General features: G+C 45.7%; 1 protein-coding gene across 3 annotated transcripts in view; it reads left to right on the top strand.

The window, feature by feature from the left end:
* Window positions 1-4,762: 4,762 nt before the first annotated feature.
* Window positions 4,763-25,057, top strand: part of UBXN7 (UBX domain protein 7) — a 28,649-nt gene continuing 8,354 nt past the window's right edge. The window contains exons 1-10 of one of the 3 annotated variants that reach the window (XM_075937195.2): window positions 4,763-4,918; window positions 6,800-6,947; window positions 9,267-9,334; window positions 11,388-11,453; window positions 13,691-13,803; window positions 18,778-18,924; window positions 19,277-19,367; window positions 21,678-21,805; window positions 23,155-23,548; window positions 24,340-24,419. In XM_075937195.2, the coding sequence (XP_075793310.1) occupies window positions 4,792-4,918; window positions 6,800-6,947; window positions 9,267-9,334; window positions 11,388-11,453; window positions 13,691-13,803; window positions 18,778-18,924; window positions 19,277-19,367; window positions 21,678-21,805; window positions 23,155-23,548; window positions 24,340-24,419 (1,362 nt within the window). In that variant the 5' untranslated portion in view covers window positions 4,763-4,791. Of the gene's footprint in view, window positions 4,919-5,367; window positions 6,019-6,799; window positions 6,948-9,266; window positions 9,335-11,387; window positions 11,454-13,690; window positions 13,804-18,777; window positions 18,925-19,276; window positions 19,368-21,677; window positions 21,806-23,154; window positions 23,549-24,339; window positions 24,420-25,057 lie in introns of those variants that run through there. The other 2 variants (XM_075937197.2, XM_075937198.2) reach the window with 2 other exon arrangements.

A 25,057-nucleotide genomic window follows, 5' to 3' on the forward strand; every position in this document is an offset into this window, starting at 1 on the left:
TGCTGCTTGAGGCAAGGAGGGAGTTTTTGGCTGTTGCCATTTGTGGGTGGATAACTTTGGCTATGTCTGTACTGGCACTTTTGTCAGGTGGGGTTGAAAAAAAGCCATATCCCTGACTGACACAGGTTTCAGTGACAAAAGTGCTGGTGCACTGTGCTCTGTCTGCAGGAGACGCTCTTGCACCACTCATTGGGAGTGGTTTACTTACGCTGGCAGGAGAGTAACCAGTGACCTTACCGTAGCACAGCTGCAGCGATTCTGTGAAGGTCTGAGAACCTTTTGGCTCTTCTGCCCCACAACTGCTTTGGATCATCAGCAGAGTCAAAACCTAGGATAGTTCTGTGCTGTAGCAGACCTCTACTGCTTATGCTACAAAAGTAAATATATTATCTGTTAGTGTCAGGTGGCCCCATTTTGCAGATAACGTACCTGAGCACCCAGCTTTGAGAGGCAGCTTTCCGCCAGCAGCGATTCTGTAAAGGTCTGAAGCCTTACTCAATGTTAACGATTGTTGATTGGGAAGCACTAATGCTTGTGAGTCTAAAACTCATCATCTCCTGGGTCGTGGGCCAGTTTGCTTTTCCTTAAGCCAAAGGCTGCCATGGCAACAGAAAAATGATTGTAACTTATCTGGAGGTTCAAGTTTATGTAGCTGCTTCAAAATGTCAGGGGATTGGTGAAGTTGAGACTTATGCACAGTTCAGATGGAAATTTTTCCTTAGCTAAGTGTTTCAAGATCATGAAATCTCCTCAGCTCCTGGGGCTTCAGCTACCTCTTCTATATACAAAATAACCAAAAATCTACTACTTGACTCTCTCTTCCCTTCTACTTCCCATTCAAATTGTCTTTGTGAAAATGATCTTTCACTCTAATCCCACTCTCATCTAAAGGTTGGAGGAAGACCATGTAATATCAGGGTTAGTTAGAGGTAGCGGGTGGAGCAATCGTGGGAACTGGAGGAGAAGTAGGGAAGGCTGGAGTAATATTCTGGTTGAATTACAGGGCGTCCCCACTATAAGTCGCCCTGGTATACATCCGTTCCACACCAAAGTCGTTGACGCTTGTAGGAACTGATGCGTTATAAATCCTCCCATTCCCCACCTTTCAGTTGCGCAAAAAATACCCCAATTTGTGCAAATGGAAGTCAGCTGCGGGAAAAAGTTTAATTTTAAATTCTACCATTTTGCATGCTTCCCACACTATTTACTCTGTGTGGGGTCTGAGTGGGAGGGGGGAACTGGTAAATCTTCCCAGCTGTTGCTGAATTATGATAGAAATGTGAAAGTGTGTTTATTCTATTTTCAAGAATGCTTTTCCCCCATCTTATAAATGCATCTCTAGCCATAGCACCTGCATTTGATTAAAAACACTTCAGAAGTCACCCTTAAATGACAGCACTCAAATGCCACTATCTATGGCGTCTTTTACCCTGAAGGCCTCATTGGTTAAAAGATTAATCTGAGCGTGACTCTAAATTAATGTCCTAATGAAAATAAAACTCACAAGACAAAACTATTTGCTTGTTTTAAATGTGTGTTTCTAGAACTGGTGCACATACGGGTTATTTAACATGAAGATCCTTCCGTCTCAGGACTAATCTAGAGCTGATTCTACATACAAAAGGCATCTCCACTAATGTTGAAGGATTTGTGCTCAGAGCTGTCTGGGAAACAAGCTGGCTGTTCAGTTCTAACTCTGAGTGGCCTGCTGACAAATTGTGTTAAAAGACAATTAAAACACAAGTACTTTCCAATTGTTACTGCTCAAAGTAAACAATTACAGGAGTTGGCATAGGGCTCTCATAAGATTGTACATGAAAGGTGGGGGTGTCCATGAGAGAATTGCTGCAATGAGATATAATCCTTAGTGAAAAGTTTAAAAGCTCCTGTAATGAAGGGAAGTTGCATGACAAAGGGAACTGCCTCCTTTGGTTCTCTGGGGAGAGGACATATTTCACTACTGTTTCTCTAGTTTAGTTGTCACTTCTAAAGATACAAAACCTTCAGTCAAGGTGTTCACAGCACCAGCTGCTACCGAAGTCCCGTGCCACTCATGGCATCACCTGATTCTATGGCCCCTACAGTATCCGCTGTATTCATAGTGCCCCTGCCTCGTAGCCCTGACTAGAAGGTGTAGGCCTGCTGAGGTGTGGTGGTTCTGAAGACTCCTCACACTGCCCAGCTCTCAGCATTGACATGTGGTGAGACAGGTCTGTGCTTGAGGACTCTCCGCTTCATTGTGCCTGGACCTCCAAGAGTTAGATACTTGCCTAAAGCCCTGGGTTCCTGGAGTGCTGTGATAAATCTCAAGTTGCATTAAAGAAAAACATGAGTCTAGATTTCATGGTGGGTTAAAAACTACTTTAAATCATGACCCAAACATCCTTTATGCAATGATACGTGCCAGAGTCTGCAGGCAGCCTTGAGCAACAGTTCTCAGAGGTATGAACTGGTCTGAGAATAGCCAACATACGAATCATAGAATATTGAAACTGGAACCTTTTTCTTTCCCATCTTGTAACTAATTTCTGACTCATGAGATGACTTGGCCTCTTATCCCATGACTGCTTACTTTGCTTAAGAGCCTTTGCTGTGGGACCTTGCCAAAAGCTTTCAGAAGAAGTCCAAGTACTTTATATCATCCTTGTCCATATGCTTGTTAACCCTGTCAAATAATTCTAATGGATTAGTGATGGATGATTTCCCTTTTACAAAAGTGTTGTAGACTCTTCTCCAATACACCTAGGGAAACTGTGGAATCCCTTTCCTTTGAAGTTTTTAAGAACAAGTTAGGCTAACATCTGTCAGAGATGGTCTAGCTAAACTTGGTCCTTCCTCATCATAGGGAGATGGATAAGATTACCTCCCAGGTCCCTTTCATCCCTTCATTTATATAGTATCATGCTCATCTATGTGTTAGATAATTTTATTCTGGTTTCAACCAGTTTGCCTGACACTGAAGTAAGGCTTACAGGCCTGTGGCTGCTGGGAGCCTTCTTTAAAAGTCAGTGTTTGTTAGCCATCCGGCACAGAGGCTGGTGTAAGCAATAGGACACAGTCCACAGTTAGGAGTTCCACAATTTCTTATTTGAGTTCCTTCTGAACTCTTGGATTAATACTATGTGGTCCTGCTTTTTCTTTATTAGTTACAAAGCCTCCTCTGTTGACACCTCAAATATGACAGTCCCTAAGATTTGTCACATAAACAGAAGGGCTCACATGTGGGAATCTCCCTTTCGTGCTCTGCAGTGAAGACTCATGCAAAGAATTAATTTAGCTTGTCTGCAACAGCCTTGTCTTCCGTAAGTGCTCCTTGAGTACCTTGGTCAGCTAGTGGATCCATTGTCTGGTAGGCTTCCCACTTCAGCCTCAGCAGGATTTGACTTTGTTTTTAAAGGAGGCCTGTTTGCCTTTAACTACCTCTTTTAGTCTGCTATTGAACCAGAGTGGCAATTTTTTGGTTCTCTTTTTTATTATTATTATTACTTACCCAGAATTGCCTGGGTCCAGCCTGGGACAGGAGGCTGCTGACTTCTTACCGGATCAACCCGGTGCAGGGGGGAGAGATGCTGTGTATCCTGGCTGCCAGTTTCTTCCCAGAGCTGACTGGGGAAGGTGTACACCCTGGCTGCCAGCTTTGCCATGGCAGGCCGGGGTGTTGGCTGCGGCTGGCCAGTGTCTTTCTGCTGGGGCACTTGCTGCCCCTCTGTGGTTATTCCACTGTATAAGTCCTTCCTGCCAGATTCCTCCCTTTCCATTTTATGAGAAACAATCAAATTCCAGGCACATCTCATTGTCCTGGCACAATCCAGCCCTCACCTTGCTTTAAATTAGGATAAGAGGAAGCTGCAGATTGTATTTGTTGGTCCAAGCTCTTATTGTTTAGGAGTTCTTGAACAAAGGGACTTACAAATAGAAGCACATTTCTAAAATAGATAGATTGGGGTGCATGTTTAACTTGAACCTCTGTTATGACCTAGGTTCATTTCAACTTGCAGGCATTTCATTTTTGTAACTGTTCTTTTTAAGTTGCATTTAACTGGCCTCATCATTTCTGTGTAAGTCCTCTCCTTTTAGTTACAAATGCTCCCGTTGTGGGTTCCTTTGTTATATTTCCCCCTACAACTGTATTAAATGTAATTACAAGTTGAACTTCTCTAGTCTGGTTTCTTTGGGGCCTGAGTGGTGCCTCAACAGAGAATTGTGCTGAACAACAGGAGGTCAATATTGTGTAGCAGCATTACCAACACTTCCACTGCTTGCTGGGCTCACAGGAGACAGTGAGGGGTGGATCTGAGCTATAGCATAGGAAGAGCCAGGCCGGGAGATTGGAAACAAGCGTTATGGGACTAGAGGGAACTTGGCCGTGGACAGCAGGGCTCTGAAATCCTGCTGGCCCCAGGAGCGGTTCAAGCTGTGCAGGGGGGTGCTGTGCCTCGCGTGGCCCGGGCGCTGGGGGCACTGGCGTCCTGCCCCGCCAGCGCCTGGGCGGCTCCTAGCCGGCCCTGTGCCCCGGAGAGGGGCTCGCTCTGCACAAAGCCCACGGGGCCTGGCTTCTCACGGGCTGTCAGGCACTGGCCCTGGCCCCGCCCTCTGGCCCTAAGCCCCGCCCAGCGTGGGGGGGTGAGGAGCAGCGGCGGTCAGCCCCTGAGGGGGCGGGGAAGTGGGCGGAGCGGCCCGCCCAGAGGCTCCGCCCCCTGGCCGCGGCCCGGCCCCAATAAAGCTTGACATTGAAATTGAAAGCGCCTCCCTAGCGACGAGCGGGGCAGAGGGGCGCGGGCGGCCCGGCGCATGCGCACAGCGGCCGGGCAGGTGGCTGGGGTGGTGTTGTGCGGCGGCGGCAAGATGGCGGCGCCCGGGGGCTCCGCGGCCTCCTCGGCGCTGAAGGGGTTAATCCAGCAGTTCACCGCCATCACGGGTGAGGCGCGCGGCGGCCGGGTCCCGCGGCGGCGCCGGGCCGGGCCTGTGGGGGGCGGGGGCCTGGCGCCCGGGGGAGGCCTGTGGGGGGTTGGCGGGAGGAGGGGGGGCGGGGGCTGTGCCTGGCGCCCGGGGGGGGGGCCTGTGGGGGGTTGGCGGGAGGAGGGGGGGCCTGTGCCTGGCGCCCGGGGGGGCCTGTGGGGGGTTGGCGGGAGGGAGGGGGGGGGGGGGGCCTGTGGGGGGTGGCGCCCGGGGGGGGGGCCTGTGGGGGGTTGGCGGGAGGAGGGGGGGCCTGTGGGGGGTTGGCGGGAGGAGGGGGGGGGGGTGGGCCCCGGGGGGGGGGCCTGTGGGGGGGGCTGTGCCTGGCGCCCGTGCGGGGGGCCTGTGGGGGGGCTGTGCCTGGCGCCCGGGGGGGCCTGTGGGTGGTTTGCGGGAGGAGGGGGGGCCTGTGCCGGGGGCCTGTCGCCGGGGTCCTGCCCCGCCGGTCAGTCGCCCCAGCACGGGCGGGCCCCGCCGAGCCGCAGGCTGTGCCGGACCGGGGGGTCCGCGTTCTCGGCCGCTGCTCCCGGCCCGGGGCGGGCGGCTGGGGCCCGTGGGCGCCGCATCACCGCGCTGCGAGCCGCGGCTGGGCCGTAAACACCCGGGAGGGGCCGCGGGAAGCGTCGCCCCGCCCGGAGCCCGTGGCCATCCGGTTAACTTCCGCGTGGGGCACTAGCGCTGCCGCGCCGGGGAGAGGTTCGGCCTGGAGCCCTCTTCGGCCCTCTCCGCTGGGGCAGCCCCTCCCTGGGGGCCCTCCACTCCTGTCCCCCAGATCGCCAACTAAACGGGATTTTGCATCCCTGCTTATCACCTGTCCAAAAGCCACCCCCACGGGGGAGTCAGCTGAATTCTACCTCTGTGGCTAACCGGCTTCATCTGCTGTGACCTGAAGGAGCGTTCCTTGTAATCTTGAGAGCTTCGCTCTTTGTCCAAAAGCTCATTACCTCATTCACATTGTGGCTCTAATATCCTGGGACCTAAACAACTAGGACAAAACTTCTTGTAGGATGGAGAACTTGTACTTGGGTTCTAATAGATAGACGGAGAATATAAATTTCACAGGTGAGTGTGTCTCTGGCCTGTTTAACTAGAGGACATTCATCCAGGAGGGAAAATATTTTTGTTTGATCTAGAGAAGGAGATGGTATTGGAGTCTGTTACTCAAGTATCCATTACCAATAACATATATGTTAAGACACTGAGACTCTGAGCCATTTTAATAAGTGGACATGTATGAACATGCAAACAAACCTTCCCCCAGTCCTTCCTTCTGCCAGTTGTAATGTTCATCTTCTCTGGATTGAGCATCTGCTAGTTCACTTTTGCTAACTCTCTTATCTTGGCCAGGTGATAGATAAAATAGGGAGCATGGCCTATTCATCATGCACTGGCTAAAATCATTATACTCATTGCTGATTTAAAATGGAGTTGTCCATAAGGTGCTGAGAAGTTGGTACTTAATTTTGTGTATAACTCAACAACTTTTGGGATCGTGTTTTGAATTTTGTGTTTGGCAAAGGTTGAAAGCTGTTAAAAAAACAAAAATGATTAAATGGCTTCCGCTAAACTTCTTGGGGGTTTTTTTAAAGAAAGAAGGTCAGGTGTGGCTCTCTTTCAGTCCTTTCTCTTTTCCCTGGACTAGATGTTTGTATTAAGGCTTCTTCTGGTGGTTCCTGAGATATAAATGCAAAGCAAATGACAGCCAGATAAGTTGTGCATTCTTACTGGTTCTCAGAAAGAGTAATCTTTCCTGTCAGCCGTTCCCAGCACTTCTTTTATCAGGGTCTTGAAACTTTTCTAAGGCCTTTTTTGTTTTGTTTTTTTGTTTTTTTTTCCCCCATAGGTGCCAGTGAAAGTGTGGGGCAACATATGCTTGAAGCATGCAACAATAATCTAGAAATGGCTGTCACTATGTTTCTGGATGGTGGAGGCATAGCAGAGGAGCCCAGCACCAGTTCAGCGGCAGTATCAAATGTTCGACCGCACACTGAGTATGTGCCTGTGTGAATGTATCCATGTGAATGAATAACCTATGTTGAATAGTGGTAGGATGGAAAGGTGCGATAGTTATGGCATCAAGGCGTTATGCTGCTTCATTGTTCATTTCTCTCCTAACCTGCTACCACTTACTGTTACGCTGTGTCTACATTGATGCGATCTTGTGCAAAAGCAACCACTTTAGCGCAAAAACTTGCTGCCTTTCCAAACTGGCTGCAAGTTCTTGTGCAAGAACACTGACGTTCTAATGTATGAAATCAGTGCTTCTTGTGCAAGAACTATGATGCTCCTGCTCAGGAATGAGCCCTCTTGTGCAACTGTTCATGCGCAAGAGGCCAGTGTAGACAGGCAACATGAATTTCTTATGCAAGAAAGCCCTATGGTTAAAATGGCCATCAGAGCTTTCTTGCGCAAGAGAGCGTCTACACTGGCATGGATGCTCTTGCACAAAAGCACATCTCTTGCGCAAACACACATGCCAATGTAGACGCTCTCTTCTGGAAGAGTTTTTGCACAAGAACTCTTCCGCAAAAGAGTTCTTGTGTAAAATCATGCCAGTGTAGACGTAGCCTTACTATGTAATCCTTCAATGATCTTGTCTACTTTTCCACCCATCTGATAGGGCCAGTCTAGTAAAAAAAATTTCTGGTAGTAAGAATGGTCCAGTGGCTGAAACATAGGACTGTGTTTTAAGGAACCCGCAGTTTGTTTCTCACTGGACTTTGGAAAATGACCTGTTCTCACTACTGGTATTACAATAGTGCCTAGAGTTTTAGCACTTCATCTGTGAGGTACAAACATGTAGCAAAGAGATGGTCCTTGGCCTGAAAATTATACTATGACTCCATTTCTTCACCTGTAAGTTTTGGGTAACATTTGCCCACCAGCCAGGGATACAGGTGATAAGCCATGCTACCTAAACACTGCTTTCCCAGGACATAAAGCTGGACCTTGCAATGTGGATGTGTAAGTGGTAGTAATGATATTTTTTTCACCTCTGTCATGCTTTGAACTTGGTCTACATTGGATTAGTTGTGACTTTTTGATCTCCAAGAAATGAGCTGGTGGTCTCTGTCTAGTTCCTAGGGGGCTGAAGTCTACAGCAAACTTTGACATTTGGTGCCCATGTTGTACATGAAAGGCCAGTGAGAATGAGAAGCAGATCATCCTTTCATGTATGGTCACTGAAAGGCATGGGCGAGTTGCATTTGGGCATTGTAGAAAAGCCTTCTTCCTTTGTTCTGCCTGTTCTGTGATAGAGAACTTGGACTGTGAAAATAATCTTACTAAACTTTGTCTAAATTCAGGTTAATTATAAAGGTGAAAATGCCAGGAAAGGGTGTGTTTGAGGTTAAAACATCTGGAATGGTGCCATCCTACTAACTGCTGCTCAGTTCAGTAACTTTCTGCCAGTTACCTTTGATCAAACTGAAAGTCGGTATTCGTCAGCATGGAGGCCTTGTTTCTAGTAGGGGTATAAAAATGTAACAGTGTAAACGCTCTACAGATAAGCATCAGCTTCTTGGTTTCTATGACAGTTACATGCCAGCTCCTCGGGAGTGGGGTTGGCAGGGGCTGTCGGCCTAGCTCTTGGGTAGCTGGCTGTGCTTTGGACAGTGCAGTGTAACTTTTATGCTGCAGAGCCCACAGCGTGGGTAACCATTAGGATTTCTAGCAGTTACATGGCTCCCTTTTTAAACGGTTTTTTATATCCCGAGTTTCTGTGCAGATTCTTTGTAGATCAGTGATGTTTATACCACTATAAAATACAAGTTGTAAGGGTTTTTATTGGAATAAATTTGGTACCTTGGCTCCATTCAAGAGCCAGCCAGTCCATCTCCTATACTTCACAGTGCCTAGAAGACTGAAGCAAAATGCAGGACAATGTAGCACTTTAAAGACTAACAAGATGGTTTATTAGATGATGAGCTTTTGTGGGCCAGACCCACTTCCTCAGATCAGACTGAAGGAATTGGTAGAACAACTAAAGCATTTCACTCTGCATTGTTTAGGGGTTGTAGCCTCTGATCTGCGATGACTTCCAAGCATGAAACCTCTTCTGTGTCAAAGAAGCTGTGCCAGTTCAAGTCTTTTAAACATTCACTTCCTCTGTGGAGCCTTTGAGCCACTCGAAGTGATGAAATAATTAAAAATTGGTACATACTTATTTCTTGGCTTAAGCACCATGAAGCTGTACTAGGGTATCTGTATCATTTAAGAGGCAAATTCCTTGGGGCATGAACTGATGTTCTTTGTTTAGACAGTGCTCTGCAGACCCATCAGTAAACAAGTTGTTTTTCCCCCTCTGGCAGGGAGGAAGTACGAGCACCAATTCCACAAAAGCAGGAAATTTTGGTAGAGCCAGAACCCTTGTTTGGAGGTAAGATTGTTTTGTTTGTTGCTTCCAACCTTTGTGGGTGACAAAAGAAAAATCATAACTGATTGAGGGATTGTCGTGTTACACAAGGCAGCTGCATCACTGTAGGTACCTCAGCTGCCTGAGAGGCGGTGGCTGTGATGATGGGAGAAGGCTTCTGCCCCCAATACTTCCCCCAGGTCAGTGCATCACTGTCTGCTGCAGGAGTGGTCAGTATAAATGCGTTGAGTAATGTAGTTATACCCACGGAAGTCTGAAGTATAGACCAAGCCTGAGAAATTGAATGCTGTCACTGCCTCTTGCCGCTGTTCTCTCCAGTAACTCTCGCTGTCTTACAGACAAGTAAGAAAGAACAGTCTGTGTCCTAGAGAACTCAGTCTAGGTGTGAGGGTATTTGGATTTTAATGTTCCATGCAACAAACAACCAGACATCTAAATAATGCTTTGAAACAGAAGATAAAAGCATTCCATTGCTGACTATTTAATTACATTCCAAAGAAACACAAATACAGCACTTCTCAGACTTGTATGCCTAATATCAGGTTCCTAAAGCCATATACAAGTACCTAACTACAAGCAGGTGATTGTTACAAATGCTGAGCACTTGTAGCAGCCATTACTTTGTGTGAGGTTTATGGGTACTCAGTACTTAATTCCAAAGTTCATGTAGAAGCCCCCAAGTCTGAACAATTTTGATATTATATAATGTACAAAGTAGAGCGTTTGGAGTCAGAAAAATACACTTTTTTCATAATTTATTAGTGATAGAAATTACTTCTGGGGGAATTGTGCGCTGCTGCATGTGTGCAGAATTCATGTCCCCCGCAGATTTCTTTGCTTCCCCGCAGAAAATGACGGGGAAGCAAAGGGAAACCACAAGAGCGGTCATGCAACCCTCTCCAGCAGTGTGGGCACATCGTTTGGGGCACCCGGAGCAGCCAGCAGAGAGGTAAATCACTGTGGAGGAGATGATCCAGCCAGTGGCTCCTACCCTGTGCCAGTCTTAGCTGCTAGTCCTGGCACGGTGGGGGTGGGGCGGGGATGATGATGGGACCTTCTCTTTCCCTCCACAGAGCATCTGGGTCAAACCCTCCCCCAGGAGCCTCCCAGGCTGTAGAGAGTTCTGGACTCCCCCAGACTCCATTGCTCCTTAGCCACAGGGAGAGGGGTTATTGTGCAGGGATCTGCTACTCTCTTGTCTTCCGGCTCCCACTAAGCCCCTCCCCCTGCACCCGGGCCACCCAGACATCTTCTGTATCTGAATTTACTTTGAAGATATTGTCTGACCCGTTTTGTTCCTGTCTTGTTGAAGTGACCATTCTTAGGGAGAGGAAAATTTGTAACGAATCTCTCTGAAGTCTTGCCATGGCCCCATCAGGAATACTTTAAAGCAGCTGTAGATAGTGATGCCAGGTGACTTCAGTCTAGCTGTTTATCCTGGTATTCGAGGTCTGTGTGAGTTAAGTGCCCAGACAGAATTAGAGTAGTATCTTTGCCCCTCCTTTTGTGCCTGTAGGCTACAGCATGGCGCTTACTTAATTGCAAGATTCCTCATTTTGAATCCAGGCAGTGCCCAACTCCACCAACAGCCAGGAGGACAATGAGGGAGGGGCCTGACAGACTTGAATTGGAGAACTCTGAGAAGAGCTACCTTCCAAGGAGTTTTTCCATTCTTACCTCTGAGAGAGTTTTTTTTCCAGAGTGGGTCCCTATTTTACATTTGGGTTCAGTATGATAAAAATTATTTCATTAAATACTATACTGCATTTCTGCCCTGCAGCCCAGTCAGCATGCGTATGTGCAGCTATTGCAGTGGCAAGCCTAGCATTTTACCTGCTTTCAGCAACAACCTGGAATTCCTTTGAGGAAAGACTTGCTCTTTGGGGGATATCCTAAAGTAAAATGTGGCGGTACTTGATCTGTTATTCCTTCGCATACGTATGGTTTGGGTCTTCAGTCTTTTGCATCATAAACTTGTGGTATGCCCTCATTCAAGAGTAATTCTGTGGCAATTTAGCTTTGAAATTACATCTGTAATATCTATCTTTTTTTACAGTTCCTAAACGACGCAGACCTGCTCGGTCAATATTCGATGGTTTTCGAGATTTTCAAACAGAAACCAGTAAGTATCTGTGGTCCTTTATGGTAGGATTTCTTCTGGCATCACTCAAAGGGTCCCAGTCAGACTTCAGTAATATCCTATTCACAATGACACTACTTTTAAATAACCAGTACTCTGTTGTACAGCCGCATGTTTTGACTTTGCTTGGTCTCAGTGTGCTTTGAAGTCTCTGACAAAAGATATACAAATTGAGGCATCTGTGTTGAAATTTAGTAACGTGCTGGGAAGTGATGGACTAAACTAAATACGATAGCATTTAGTATTCCATTGTTCTGTTTCTCCAAAGGAAGATGTTCTAAAATGTTTGTTGGTCACATGAACAATGGCTCATGTTGGTGCATAAAAAGTGGTCTCTATGGCTCCATGGTCACCAGCATGGCTGAAATAGGAGGAACAAATGACCTTTTCTCTGTTACTGTGGAGTGGGTTACTAAAAGTGATTAATATTGCAGGAAGTGTTTACTCTTTCCTGGCATTCGACTAAATGCCTGAGAATCTGGACAAATTTCACCCTGTCAATAGTAGCTCTTGAACAAGGATATATGATTCAGTTACACATTCCTCTTTCATCTAACATCATAAAATTCAATAGATACGTGAATACTCCAAAAGCTTTTTCACCTAAGTGAAAGCTGGAAACGTAATAGTTAAAGATTGACACTAATCTGGCCTTAAATATTTGCAGACATGTTTCCAGGGGCTGCAAAATACTGATATTTACAGGAACCTCATATACTTTGGGCCTCTGCACACTTGCTTGTGTCCAGTGGAGAGTTGGCTGACCACATGGTATTAGCTCCCTGCTTCCAGCTGCTAATTTGCATAAAATACTCTGTGCATTTGCTTTTTTAGGTAAGCAATTGCTGTAATTTCTCCCCACCCCCCAGATTTCATATTATCACGTATGGGCACAGAAGGTGGTCTCCATGGTCATGAATGGGAGAGGTGGTATCCACAAGATGGGGGACGTTAAGTAGCGATTAATTTGCTAGTTGAGTAGTCGATGGAATTTCCATCGACTAGTTGATAGGCACTTCCGCATTCCACCTTTGAAATGTACAAGAGCCTCGGCGGGGGCTCTTGTGTATTTCAAAGTTGGAACACTGCGTGGAGCCCAGGGCCAGCGGGAAGTCCCACTGATTCTGGGCTCCATGTGTGTGCTTCCACTTTGAAATTCACAAGAGCCCCAACAGGAGATGGAGCCTGGGGTCAGTGGGGGTCTCAGAGTACCTTGTGGGCCTTGGGCTTCATGCCTCGCTTCCTCTTTGAAATGTATGAGAGCCCCCTGCTGTGGACTCTTGTACATTTCAAAGCTGGTGAGCCGCATGTAGCCCGAGGTCCGCTCCAGCTGATCCTGGGCTCCAAGCGGTGCTGCTGCTTTGAAATGCCACATGCAGCCTGATGCCAGGCTCCCCGCGGCATTCCAAGCATCAGCACCGCACGGAGCAGCTGACCCCAGGCTTTGTGCAGTGCTGCCACTTTTAAGTACCTCTCTCTTTTCCATTCCCCTTGCTGCCTCTGATAGGCAGCAAGGTGGGGGGAGCAACTAGTCGACTATCAGATAAGCGTTTGCTTATTGGATAGTCGACTAGTCCTTTACATCCCTACACGAGACACACTCAGAGTATGATGTGTGCCACAGGCAGAGTCTGAGACCCTCTGACATATAAGAGGTTTCAATAATTAAGTTAATCAGTGACAGGATTTAGCATTAAATGTGAGTTTCAGAGAAACTTCTGTTTCTATGAAGAAATATCTGACTGTCCAAAGGGTCCTTTGTTTATGAAGGTCAAACTGAGGGAACAAGTCAGACTAGAAATATTTTTGGATATAGATCAGTATTTGAAAAATAGGAGCCTAAAGTTAGACAACTGAATCCATATCTGGGCACCAGAATAAGTGGCCTGATTTTTTTTTTTTTTTTTCCGGAAGCACGGAGTGTATAGCACACCGCACTCATGTGCGTTTTACTGCCAAGATACATTTAAATCAATGAGAGTGGAGTATTGAGCACTTAGTTGCCATGTCATGGATTTAAGACCTTGTCCTTAGGGTCCTGTGTGTTTTAAAAAAAAAAAAAAAAAAAAACACACACCCCACCTTAGCCTGTGGCCTTTATAACCTTGTAAAATGAGGCCAGCCAGGTGAATTTGTATGTAGGGAATGGGGATGTGATGGAATGCACCATTGTGAGTGTTTTGTCTAATTCAATGCCTGTTCCTCTCTGGGCTGCGTAGTTCGACAGGAACAGGAATTGCGGAATGGAGGTGCAATCGATAAGAAACTCACTACTCTCGCAGACCTCTTCAGGCCTCCCATCGATCTAATGCACAAAGGCAGCTTTGAAACGGTAAGTTCCAAGTTACAAGAAAACAAATAGTCTAAGTATTGGCAGCTAGCACCTTGCATGTTGGTGATTGAATGAGTTGTACGGGACTGATCTCCTTAGCAACTAGAGACTGAGTTTCTAAAAAGGGTGGGTGTGTTCTCCCGTTCTTTTCCCAGGCCTGCTTGCTTTTCCTTGTTACATTTTAAATGTGAAGTTGAGCAGATGCAGCTGGTGAAAGATTTCAGTGCACGAGTGAAATGATTAGGCTGGAAATATCCTAGTCCCTTAAATTTAGCTGTGGCTAAAGGCTTTATGTACAGCCACGCTGGGTAGAGGATTTCTGCGTGGAAGTGTGATGCTGAGGTCAAGTATCATCTTCATTAATATCCACCCTCCTCTTGAGCACTCAAATTGCTGGTGCTCCTGCCTCTCACTTTCGTCGTCAGCGCTCTGCTCTTCTCCCTGGGTGCACTGAACCCTTGAGAGTGGATGAGGTAGCACAAAACAGGTCTCTAACTGCTTCTAAGTCTGCGCCTTGACTCATGACCCCTACCTCTTTGTTCATTTTTACAAATGTGACTGCATCTGGCATCTCACCCTGGTGTCCCAACAGCTCTCGTGTAATGTGGCAAAGATGAGATGGGAAGCTTAGTGGGGCAGGGACCATCTCTTCTGTTCTGTTTGCACAGCCTGGGGAGTCCTGATCCATAGCCGGGGTCCTAGAGGAACCCAACTTTCCCCCTCCCCAACGTTCTCCTGTCCATCTGCTAACCACTGTCTTTGCTTCCATGTTCTTTGACCTCTTCTCTCTTTGATGCCACTCCCAGCCTGGAACAGCCTCTACCCTTTTGTGTACCTAGTGACCACACAGCTTCCAGTCCCTCCTCAAAAGTCACTTCTAGTTATCTGCAACTCAGACACACCTAGCTTACCCCCTCCATGCACCTTACTGGATAATACAGTTATGAAATCTAGTAAAGCTAATGTGGCTATTATAATGGTCATAAGCTAAAGTTTTTGCCTCCAGAAGTATCTGAGAACAAATGTTTGACTGCTTGTGCCTTTGGATCTTGGTATTTTCTTCTTTAAATATATATTTAGATCATTTGGTCCTGTATTAGTTTCTAAATTCTTCATGGGAGAAGCCATAACTAGTTTTATAGAGAAGTTCTGTGAATTTTACACAGATGATAGCAGAAGTGACAGTGTCTACTCCAGAGAAGGTTGCATGTGCCTTTCTGGTCATATTCAGTCTCATGTTTTCAATGCTTCAGGTTTTTGTAGCTCATCTCTTTGGGCTGAAATTTTCTAGTTTTCATCTGAAACTTAAATTAACTCACTGCTTTTTTTTTTTTGAGGGTTTTTTTGGTCACAACTAGTCATTTTTAAATATGCAGCGAGAGAGGGGGGATTTTTTTTCAGCTGTTAAAAAATAAATACAATTAAATCTCAACTTTTTGCACCAGCCATTCCCCTACCCTGGTCTAAAGAGTTTAGAAAAAATTTTCTATAGGAAGTAGCTTTTGTTGAGGGGATGGGGAAAAGGCCTTCAGCGAGCATTGACATGTTTGATCAAGTGGTGACCTGCTCTTTGATCAGTACACTTCACATAGGGTTTGTTGCTAACTGCACGTGGCTAACTTGGGTATGTAGGTTAAGGCGAGGATTCCAGAAGAACCCCAATTTAGTCCCATAGACCAGTGGTTCTCATCCAAGGTTTTGCATCCTTCTGGGGATATGCAGAGGTCTTCCAGGAAGCACATGAACTCATCTTGATTTTTGTAACAACCTACATAAGAGCATTAGCGAAGTCAGTGCAATCTAACATTTCAAACATAAGTTGTTTTTTACGGCTGTGTATACTATGCACTGAAATGTAAGTACAATACTTGTATTCCATTTGATTTATTTTATAATGATATGGTTAAAACGAGAAGGTAAGCAGTGTTTCAGGATTAGTGTGCTGTGACATGTTTGTATTTTTGTCTGAGCTTTGTAAGCAAGTAGTTAAGTGAGGTCTAACTTAAAATCATAGAATGCTAGAACTGGAAGGGATCGCAAGAGGTCATAGAGTCCAGTCCCCTGCCCTCACGGCAGGACCAAGCATCGTTTAGATCACCATCAAGTAACTTGGGAGCATGCAAGACCTGAAAAAGGTACAGTCTCCTGAAAGGGGTACAGTTGTCTGGAAAGGCTGAGAACCACTGCTGTAGTGGGAGCTCCTGTACACAAACACCCAAAGGTTTGCAGAAAAGGGCTCCCTGCAGCTTCTTGTGTTTCTGGAGAAGGGCTCCTCAGTACAGTACTTCAGCCAACGGGAGTGGTGAGGCTCCGTGCCTATTGACGCTTTGTTTATCTAAGCGCTTCACAGCCCACCAGCAGCTCACAATCCAGCTTTGAAAACCAATGCTGGAGAGTACTTGAGGGTGAGGGAAATATGCATGAAGAGAGTGTGAAGATGAGAATTGAGAGGTTATGGGGTTAGCCATGCTTTAAAGGAGCATAGAGTTTTGCTGGATAGCTCTTGAGAAGATTATTCATAAACACTTGGTTTTATCCTATTTCCAAAAACACTTTTATGTGTCCTAGGCTTGTCCTCTTCACCACCCCCCAAAGCATTGTAGGCATAATTAGCAGTATCTGCTCAGGACACATGTGAAGCTGGCATAGCTAGGAATTAGGGATGGGAATAGGTAAACTGGTACTCACCGGGTATTGGTTAACTCTTACTCAGGAGCAGTGCTGCGGGCTTAATAAAAACATTTTTTTATCAAGTGCAAACAGCAGGATTTAAGTGGCTGCAAGTGAAAACAGACAGCTCAAAGTAAGTTGCTAAATTAAAACGAAAATGCAGAGTTAGGTCTAATCTATCAGGCCCACTGTAAATAATTGTTACTTGTGGGGAATGATCTGCATGCTGCTCTCTCTTTCAAGGGCGACCATCCTCATGAGCTTTCCCAATGTAAAATGTTACACAGAGTGTGATGGATTTGTTTGGGGGTTTGACCCCTTTGGGGGGTTGGTTTCCTGGCTGCTATGCCCTAGGACTGAGCTGAGGGAGTTCAGTGTTTGCGTTGCTCCTCGGGGGTGGTAATCCCAACTCTGTGCCTGGTCTGGGGGAGTCCAGAGGATCTGGCCCAGCAGGTCAAGGTTGCATGGTGCCCCAGAGAGCAAGAAGGTGGGTGTCAGTAGCATGATCAGCACAGCGGGGAACAATCCAAAGGTGTCTTCTGGGACTGCACCCTGTCACATGCTGCATGGTTGTTTTTTTATTCACAAACTTTAAAGGGGAAAGTGACTGTATTTGAGTGGAGGGGAGTGAAACTGACTACACAAAATATTGCCCCATGCACATAAAAGTAGAAAAATGACTCTCCCATTCTGAATTTTTTACAATAATTTAGACGTTGTGACAAGAAAAATAGGGAAACAGACAGGATGGACTTAGTTGGTGTCCTTGGAACCTAGGACAGTTGGGGTCAGAGTGCACGACAGGAACTGGAGCTCTTGAGTCTCAATATATATATATATATATATATTTTCAAGGATGGATTTCCCCCACACAGTAGGCAAGTCTTTGTTCCAAAAATTAGGCATCCAAATCTCTATTTAAGTTCTTAAATAAAAAGCTTGTCTCTTTCGGAGCTGGTGACCATATTGAAAAATCCAGCCACTTACTTAGATTCTCTTTCTGTTTAAATAACTGCCCGAGGAATGTTGTGAGGATTAACTAATGAATAAGAAGCTTTTTTTAAAATGGCGGAAGTGCTTATTATGTGATTATGCAAAAGTACTGGCATATGCTAATGGCACCTAATTCCTGACTACTGTCCTTTTAAGTGAATGGAAATTAGGCCACAGTTGATGTCACCTGGCCATACAGAAATCTGATTATCTAGATATTTAATCTGAGGTCCTGTGTACAGTAAGTAAAGTTGAACCAGCTTTCTTTAACACATACAGGGCCTAACTGAATTATCAATTAAATGTGGAGTAGTATCATTGGAATGGTAATGCTAAGGCTTTACATGTAAAATTCATGGACTGAGTCGGTCGAGTACAGGAAACTTCATTCTAAAAGTTAAAGTTTAGGTTCTGACAAAACCAGTAAAATCTGGTGAAATACCCTAAACCCTTGAATTTATCATTTTTTCCCCTCCTTGTGAGTAATGCAATTAGTGCAAACTCATGTGAGTAAATCTCCTTTTGAGGAAAGTTCATCCCTCTTTCCAACTTATCCTGGAGATATGAGCATTCCTACTTTTGATAAAGCCCTCTTTTTTTCAACAGGTATGACAATTCAGCGATCAGAATTACATTCTTGATCAAACTCCTACCATTAACTTGCAACAGCCAATCAGACAATGCCAGCTTTGTGACTCAAACCAGTAAGATCTCTTCCTGTGACTTCAAACCCTCCGAGCGGCCCCTCCCCAACACTTGCAGTCTGAATGAGCATCAGAAAAGGATTTGTCCATCAGACCACAATTAAGTTTAATACAAAATCTAAAAAAGGAACAGTGAAAAAGGGGACTGTGGTATAAATTTAAGTCCCTAGTCAGTAGCTTGAGCCTTGTTGATACAGAAAATAGGGTTCACAAATTTTCCTTTGAGTAACCAGGTCCTTATCAAATGCGACTCACTGCACTCTTGTTTTCTCTGCACAAATACTTCAGAATTTTTCTACTTTCAGTCTTTTGCCTCTCAAATTGCTTCTAGTCCCCTGCCCTTTTGGGCTTGCCTTGTTGAACTCAGTTAATCAAATGTAATTTAAAAAATTAGCCAACTTGAATTGCAGTTAAAGCAGGTCTTTTAGCCCTGCCCTCTGTCTGTCAGGTGTTAAAGTTGAGTCCTAGTGCTAGTCCTACTCCTCCTTTCTACAGTGAAGAGGTTTTGGTGAAGCCTGGTGTACCAATAGAACCTATCATTGCTGGCATTGTTTCTGTCTCGTCTTTTATTGTTTACGTAATGTATATTTTTCCCTTCTGCTTCCAGGCCAAAGAGTGTGGTCAGATGCAGAATAAATGGCTCATGATTAACATCCAGAATGTGCAGGACTTCGCATGTCAGTGTCTCAACCGTGATGTCTGGAGCAATGAGGCTGTGAAGAACATTATCCGTGAGCATTTCATTTTTTGGCAGGTGAGTGGATAATAGAGGTAAGCTGCTATTACAGGGAAAGCAAAACAAACCTTTTGTAGTTTATAAACAAAACTCAGTGCTTCCAAGAAATGCCAAGAGAGATTGAACTGCTGATTTTACCTTGGATTACTGAAATGTGTATATTAAAAATATCATTTAAAAAGCCACGTGTTAAGTTCAAAGCTAGTCTTTTTTTAAATCCATGACCTTTCTGTGCTAACAAACTCCATGTACTAATGTTTGGAGAATTAATGGGAACTCTATATATACAGAGTGTAGCATATATGGTAAAATAAAGCCACATTTTGTTCAGTTTGAAGCATCAATTTTTTTCTAATGTGATCTTCTGTAGGTATACCATGACAGTGAGGAAGGACAAAGATACATACAATTTTACAAACTGGCAGATTTTCCTTATGTTTCCATTCTGGACCCAAGAACAGGTAAGCTAAAGGACAATACATACAGACTCGTTAACTAAACATTCCAGACTACAATCCTATAGGTTGAAATATGTAAATTCCTTGTAACGTTCCAAGTGTCTGTGTACACACAGCAGCATTTTCTGAGAATCACCAAAGTTGTTCAAGATTATGACCTAAAAATCGATCAAAAGAACTAAATGAATACAAATCCAAGTTGTGCACAAATTTTGTGTAATAACACTTGATTTCAGTTTAGCTTGCTGAATTTCTGTGAATTTGAAAAATAAAATTGATAGCATGTTGTGGCCAAATCATGAATTGGCTTTGAGGTACCCTTTAAGGGCCATTTGAAACTGATATAAAACGTTTTACTTGAACTATTAAAAACACCGTAAACCATTAATGATGAAATAATTATAAGTCTTTGTTCACTCCCTAGTGGTGCTTTTTGTCTATTATTTTCATTTCTCTGCTTGAACAATGCAAATCTAAAGTCAGTTTTTTGCTTTAGTGTCTTCTTCTTCAGGTCAGTTTGCAGATTAACTCTGTGTCGCTTAAAAGCTTGCAAATGTCACCAACAGAATTTGGTCCAATTAAAAAATACTCTTATGCCCCTTGTGTGTGTCTCATCCTGAGACCAACATGCCTAAAGTCCTGAAAATCAAAAGTTTGTCATAGTAGCATGTTAGTCACAACTTAATCTTCAAATATCACTGCAGGCTTTTGTATAATTGACTGATCCTGGCTTTGACCTTTTCTGGAATGCTGGACAAAACTTACTGTTTTGGGTTTTTGCAAGGTCTCCAAATAATCTTCTGTTTCTCTTCACTACCTCAAAACCATTATTGATCTTCAGCTTCCTCATATTGAATTGTTGGTTTTGGAAATGAGTGCTGGCTTGAGGTTTCTTAAGAATGTCTGCATTACTGGCACTCATGCTGGGGTAATCCTTCCGACTTCTACTTCTAAGTTACAACAATATCTTCTCCCTTTTGGAAGAAGCAATAGAATTGAATTGCAACTCACTTCAGAGTCTTTGCTCTAAGCCCATTGAGAATTCAGACCTCGCTGTTCTGTATAGTACCAGTCACTTAGTACGTGGCTGTAGTAAAATCAGGTTCTGAAATCTACTTCCTTTCCTTTGCTGGGCTTTTTATTGCAAGCTTAAGAAAGACCTTGCAGTTATAGTAGGCTTGTTCCATTTAACCTGCTGTTGTATGAAGTGAAGCCTTAGTTACTTCTGCTTCTCCCACTTTGTAGTCTTCCCTCTTATTCCTTTTTTATTTATTATTTTTAGGTATAAAACAAACGTGCATTGTAGTGTGTGAGACTTATTTCCATAAACTTAACTGGTGGGGTTGAGCGATCCATCCAGGCAGCAGACTGAATTATGCAGCCTGAAGAAATGGTAGCTAGGACTGTGTTTTCTCAACTTGAATTTTGCTATTCCAGTCACTGTGTGTAGCCTGCACACAGCCTTGCATACAGGAGAGAAGGCGCTTTCACTGGAGACAGGCTTATATCTGTAGCTTGGTAGGGCCTTGAAGGTAGCTCTCTAGATGTGAAGACTTTGGCAATAAGGAAACAGCTTATCTTTAGCATACAAAAAACTAGCAAACTTACTCGGCATTACCTAGGTGCGTCAGGACAGGGGGCTCGGCTTTGTGGGGCATGCTGGACTCAGGGCAGAGCCTTGGGGATGTGGGGGCCTGTGCAGGGGAAGGGGGGGGGTGCAGGGTTTAATCCACCAGGAGTGTATTCTCTCCCCAGGGTCCCCTCTTCTGTCCCCACCCCCCAGTCCATCAGAGGCCTTTTTTTCTTCCCCCGTCCCCAGTGTGCTGGCAGGCAAGATGGATGAAGCCCCCTTGGTGGTACGGTTTCCCTGCCCCCAGTGACAATTCTGCAGAATAGCTCTCCCCAACAGGCTCGTTGCTCCCAGTGGCCACTGCTCTATCACGTCCCTCCAGACAGCAGCCCCTGCCTGTGCATGTTATGGAAAACCGTCCCTTTCCCAGGACTTCCGGCTGTCCTGGCACAACCAACCCCTGACCTTGCTTCCAGTAAGAAGAGGAAGCTGCCTGGCAAATTTGGTGGGCCTAGCTCTTGCCGTAGTCAGACAGACAGATGCACTCTAAAATAAGGTCCTCCATAAATCTGTATTTACCTCCTCAACACCTCATCAGTTGTGCAGAGCCAGACCTGGCCTTTTACAAACTAGGTGTTACGTGGTTTAAGCTACATTTGTTTTACGCTCCTAGTGGCTTAGCAAAAATCTCTTGAGGGTCTCCCTCAGTGAAACAGGGTCACGTGTTCCTATCCGTTCCATAGGCCAGAAATTAGTCGAGTGGCACCAACTGGATGTAACTTCTTTCTTGGACCAAGTGACTGGTTTCCTGGGTGAGCATGGGCAACTGGATGGACATTCTACCAGCCCTCCCCAAAAATGTTCCCGCTCTGTAAGTATAAGGCCTTGTAGGTATCAGGAGGGAAAGAGGGAAAACTCAGCACACTTGTGTCTGGTCCAGTAGAACCTCTTACCCCACTGCATGGGAAATATAAATAGACTTGTGTGAACTAGCGAGTGAGTAAATTGCAGAGAAATACTTTTCTCTCCTTTTAATCTGTCGTTTGCTTTGCTGTATAATCTGTAGTGTGTGTTGTCACACCATAGTAATGTGAGCTGTCTGTATGAATGGCTGGGTAAAAGTGAGAGGTTTGTTGGATGTGAATTATGAGGTGTAAAGATTAGAACAGGTGCACTATAATCCTCAATAGAACATCGCCCCTGTCAAGATGATGATGCTTCTGTCACTCTTTAAGCAATCGTTTTCCTACTAATTGTACCCCAGACCTGGATGCTTAGAGTTTCCAGAGCTTTTTGTGAGCAGCTACCCTAAAACCCAACCCCCTGGCTGTACCTTGTGCACAGCTTTCTATGTGTCTTTTCAGTGATTCTTCAGTATAAGATAATGTGGGATCAAATTTGCTACAAACAAATTTAAGGAGCTGCGAGCAGAGAACAGACCCAAATTACTGAGTGACCTGGAAGGACTGGGTCGGCAGCTAAAGAATATTTGGGACTTGAAATGTCAACTCTTGTACCCTGGGAGAGGCAGAGATTAATCCAGCTGCTGCACAGGTCACATTAAATGAGTGGTCCCCAAACTGTGTGGACAGTCCCTTAGTGGGGTGGAGAGGAACATTGGGGGGTACGGTGGGACCCAGCTAGGCCTTCTCCCCCTGGGTGATCAGCTACTGGCTGCAGCTCCAGCCTCTGCCCCCTTACCCTGTCTGCTCCCGCTCCCGGGAACACTCACCTTAGCTCCTGACTCAGGCTTCTGGGCGATGGAAGGCAGCAGGGTAAGGTGGACGTGACGTGGAAAATGTGGGTGCTTATTAGAACTTGCCTCTTTATTATAGATCTCAGTATTTTTCCATGCAGGCAAATACTGTAGCTGCCACATGGGAATCAAGTCTGTCCAGTTGGAAGAGAGCAGGTGATCCACCAAATCATAGAGGTTTGGGAATTAGTAGACAGTCAGCACTGCTTTGGAGAATACAGTGGTGTGGGGGGGAAGGGCAAAATGTCAGTTGTGGCGGGTTTATTTATTTCTCAAAGGAGAAATACTGAAGGACTTTAAAATTGTCCAACAGTTGGCTGCTGTGCCATTTAATCATTACACACCTACCCTATCCCACCAGAGACCCCTTGGTTACAGCCCCGTAATCCCTGGATATGCACTCTTCCAATACTTGGCTTACTTACGTGTTTTTCTTTCACCTCTGATACGGTCGCACCAAACAGGAGAGCCTCATTGATGCTAGTGAGGATAGCCAGATGGAAGCTGCCATCAGGGCCTCCCTGCAGGAGACACATTTTGATTCCTCCCAGGTCAAACAGGACAGCCGATCAGATGAGGAGTCTGAATCGGAGCTTTTTTCTGGAAGTGAGGAATTTATTTCTGTTTGTGGCTCTGATGAGGAAGAGGAGTCGGAGAACCCTGCCAAGTCTAGGAAGTCTCCGCACAAAGACGTGGGGTACAGGAAAGAGGAGAGCCGGAGGCCTCTGCCTGAGCCCCCCGCGAGGACTGAGCCTGGAACAACATCAAACCATCGCGTGGTATCCTGCGTCGAAGCTGAGCTAGTGGAGGAATCGGCTGCCAAGCCTGGCAGTGCAGGGGAGGGATTGGATATGAACGGTGAGCCGCCCCCCCTCCCCCTCCCCCCCCCGCCGGTAATGTGCAGTTAATAGGAAAAGGCAAAGCTTTTTGTTTTCCTAACGAGTATGTTAAGTCCTAATTGAAAGAACACCTGTCTTAATCCTTCCTTAAACTTTGCCATTTGGATGCGTCCCTCTGCTGTCAGCAGCTTTTTCTGTGAAATGGCATCTCAGATCCCAGACCCTGGTCATCGTTGAACTGTGATCCGTGTTTCTGCTCCTCTGCGGCCTTTCTGGTAGGGAAATGTGCTCGGTGAGGCTCGCACTAGTGAGGCATGCTGCACCATGCACTGATGCAGCATCTCTGCACTGGAGTAGTTGCACTGATGCAGGTTTTCTTAGTGTAGATAGACCTGAAAAGGTGTTTCCTTCCTTCCCAGGCTTTCTGTGCTCTGGGCAGTGGCACAGCAGGCTTCCGCGCAAGTAGAGAGGGGAATGGCACTCACCCCAGTCTGACATGCAGATAACTATGGTGTCAGCAGGGGGGCTGCATCTTCAGTTCCTTGGCTGGGGTTTCCCTCTGGAGATAGGGCCGGGTAAGAGTCACTGGCTTTAACTGAATCAAAGTTCCTGTCTTCATGACCTTTTTAAAAATACGTTACCAGAAGTTCCTCTTCATGGGTCAGGCTTCGCAACGCCCCTTTAAGACTGCTTATGTTAATTTCCTCTCACGATCCTCTTTTCCCATATAGTGAAGTACACCCTCTAAATCTGCACAAGACCTCCATGCAATGCCCTGCTGTTAACCTGTAGCAACTTGTTTTACACTAGGACCAAAAGCACAGCTGATGCTAAGGTATCCAGATGGAAAGAGGGAACAAATTTCATTACCTGAACAAGCTAAACTTCTGGTAAGTGAAGCCAATTGAGTGGAACAGCTGAAATTTGTGAATACTTCTTTGTATAAAACGACAAAATTAAATGTGGCCAAATATGTAAGTGATTGATATGCATGTGGAGGGGCTTGTGCTACCAGCTGGGTGGTTGCTTCCCTGCTATAGAACTATCTTCCCACATGTGAACACTGCTAGTTCTTCCTTCCCTCTGCCTTTTCCATTCCCTACCCAAGCTCCCCAGCGCCTTCCCTGCTCTGAATGCTGTTGGCTGCTTTCACTTAAGAACCCTTTCCAATGCAGTCCCTTCCATCTGAGCAACTCAAAGCACTTGGCAAGCATTACGTCCCATCACGCTTCAGTGTTTTCCGTGTTCCTGGTGCGTGTCTGAGCCGCTCCTCAGAACTGCCTGTAGGGAGGCAGTCCTCTGCCAGCAACGTAACATCCCAGAGGAAGGCTGACTGTGCGAAGCCATTGTACTTCTACCAGCCAGGCTTGCTCGTGAAGTGGGCATCACCGGCAGTTAGCGTGCCAACTCAGGAGACAGAAGAGCCCTTTCTGGAATTCTCCCATGTCCTTTTCTACAATACACAACTGCAGGTGGAGTTTGCTCAGCGCTAGGGAGAGGTGGAGGAGGGTTGCTGTTACCAGGCATC

The sequence above is a fragment of the Pelodiscus sinensis genome, chromosome 10, assembly GCF_052426305.1.
Source record: "Pelodiscus sinensis isolate ZL-2025 chromosome 10, ASM5242630v1, whole genome shotgun sequence".
Taxonomy (NCBI): Eukaryota; Metazoa; Chordata; order Testudines; family Trionychidae; genus Pelodiscus; species Pelodiscus sinensis.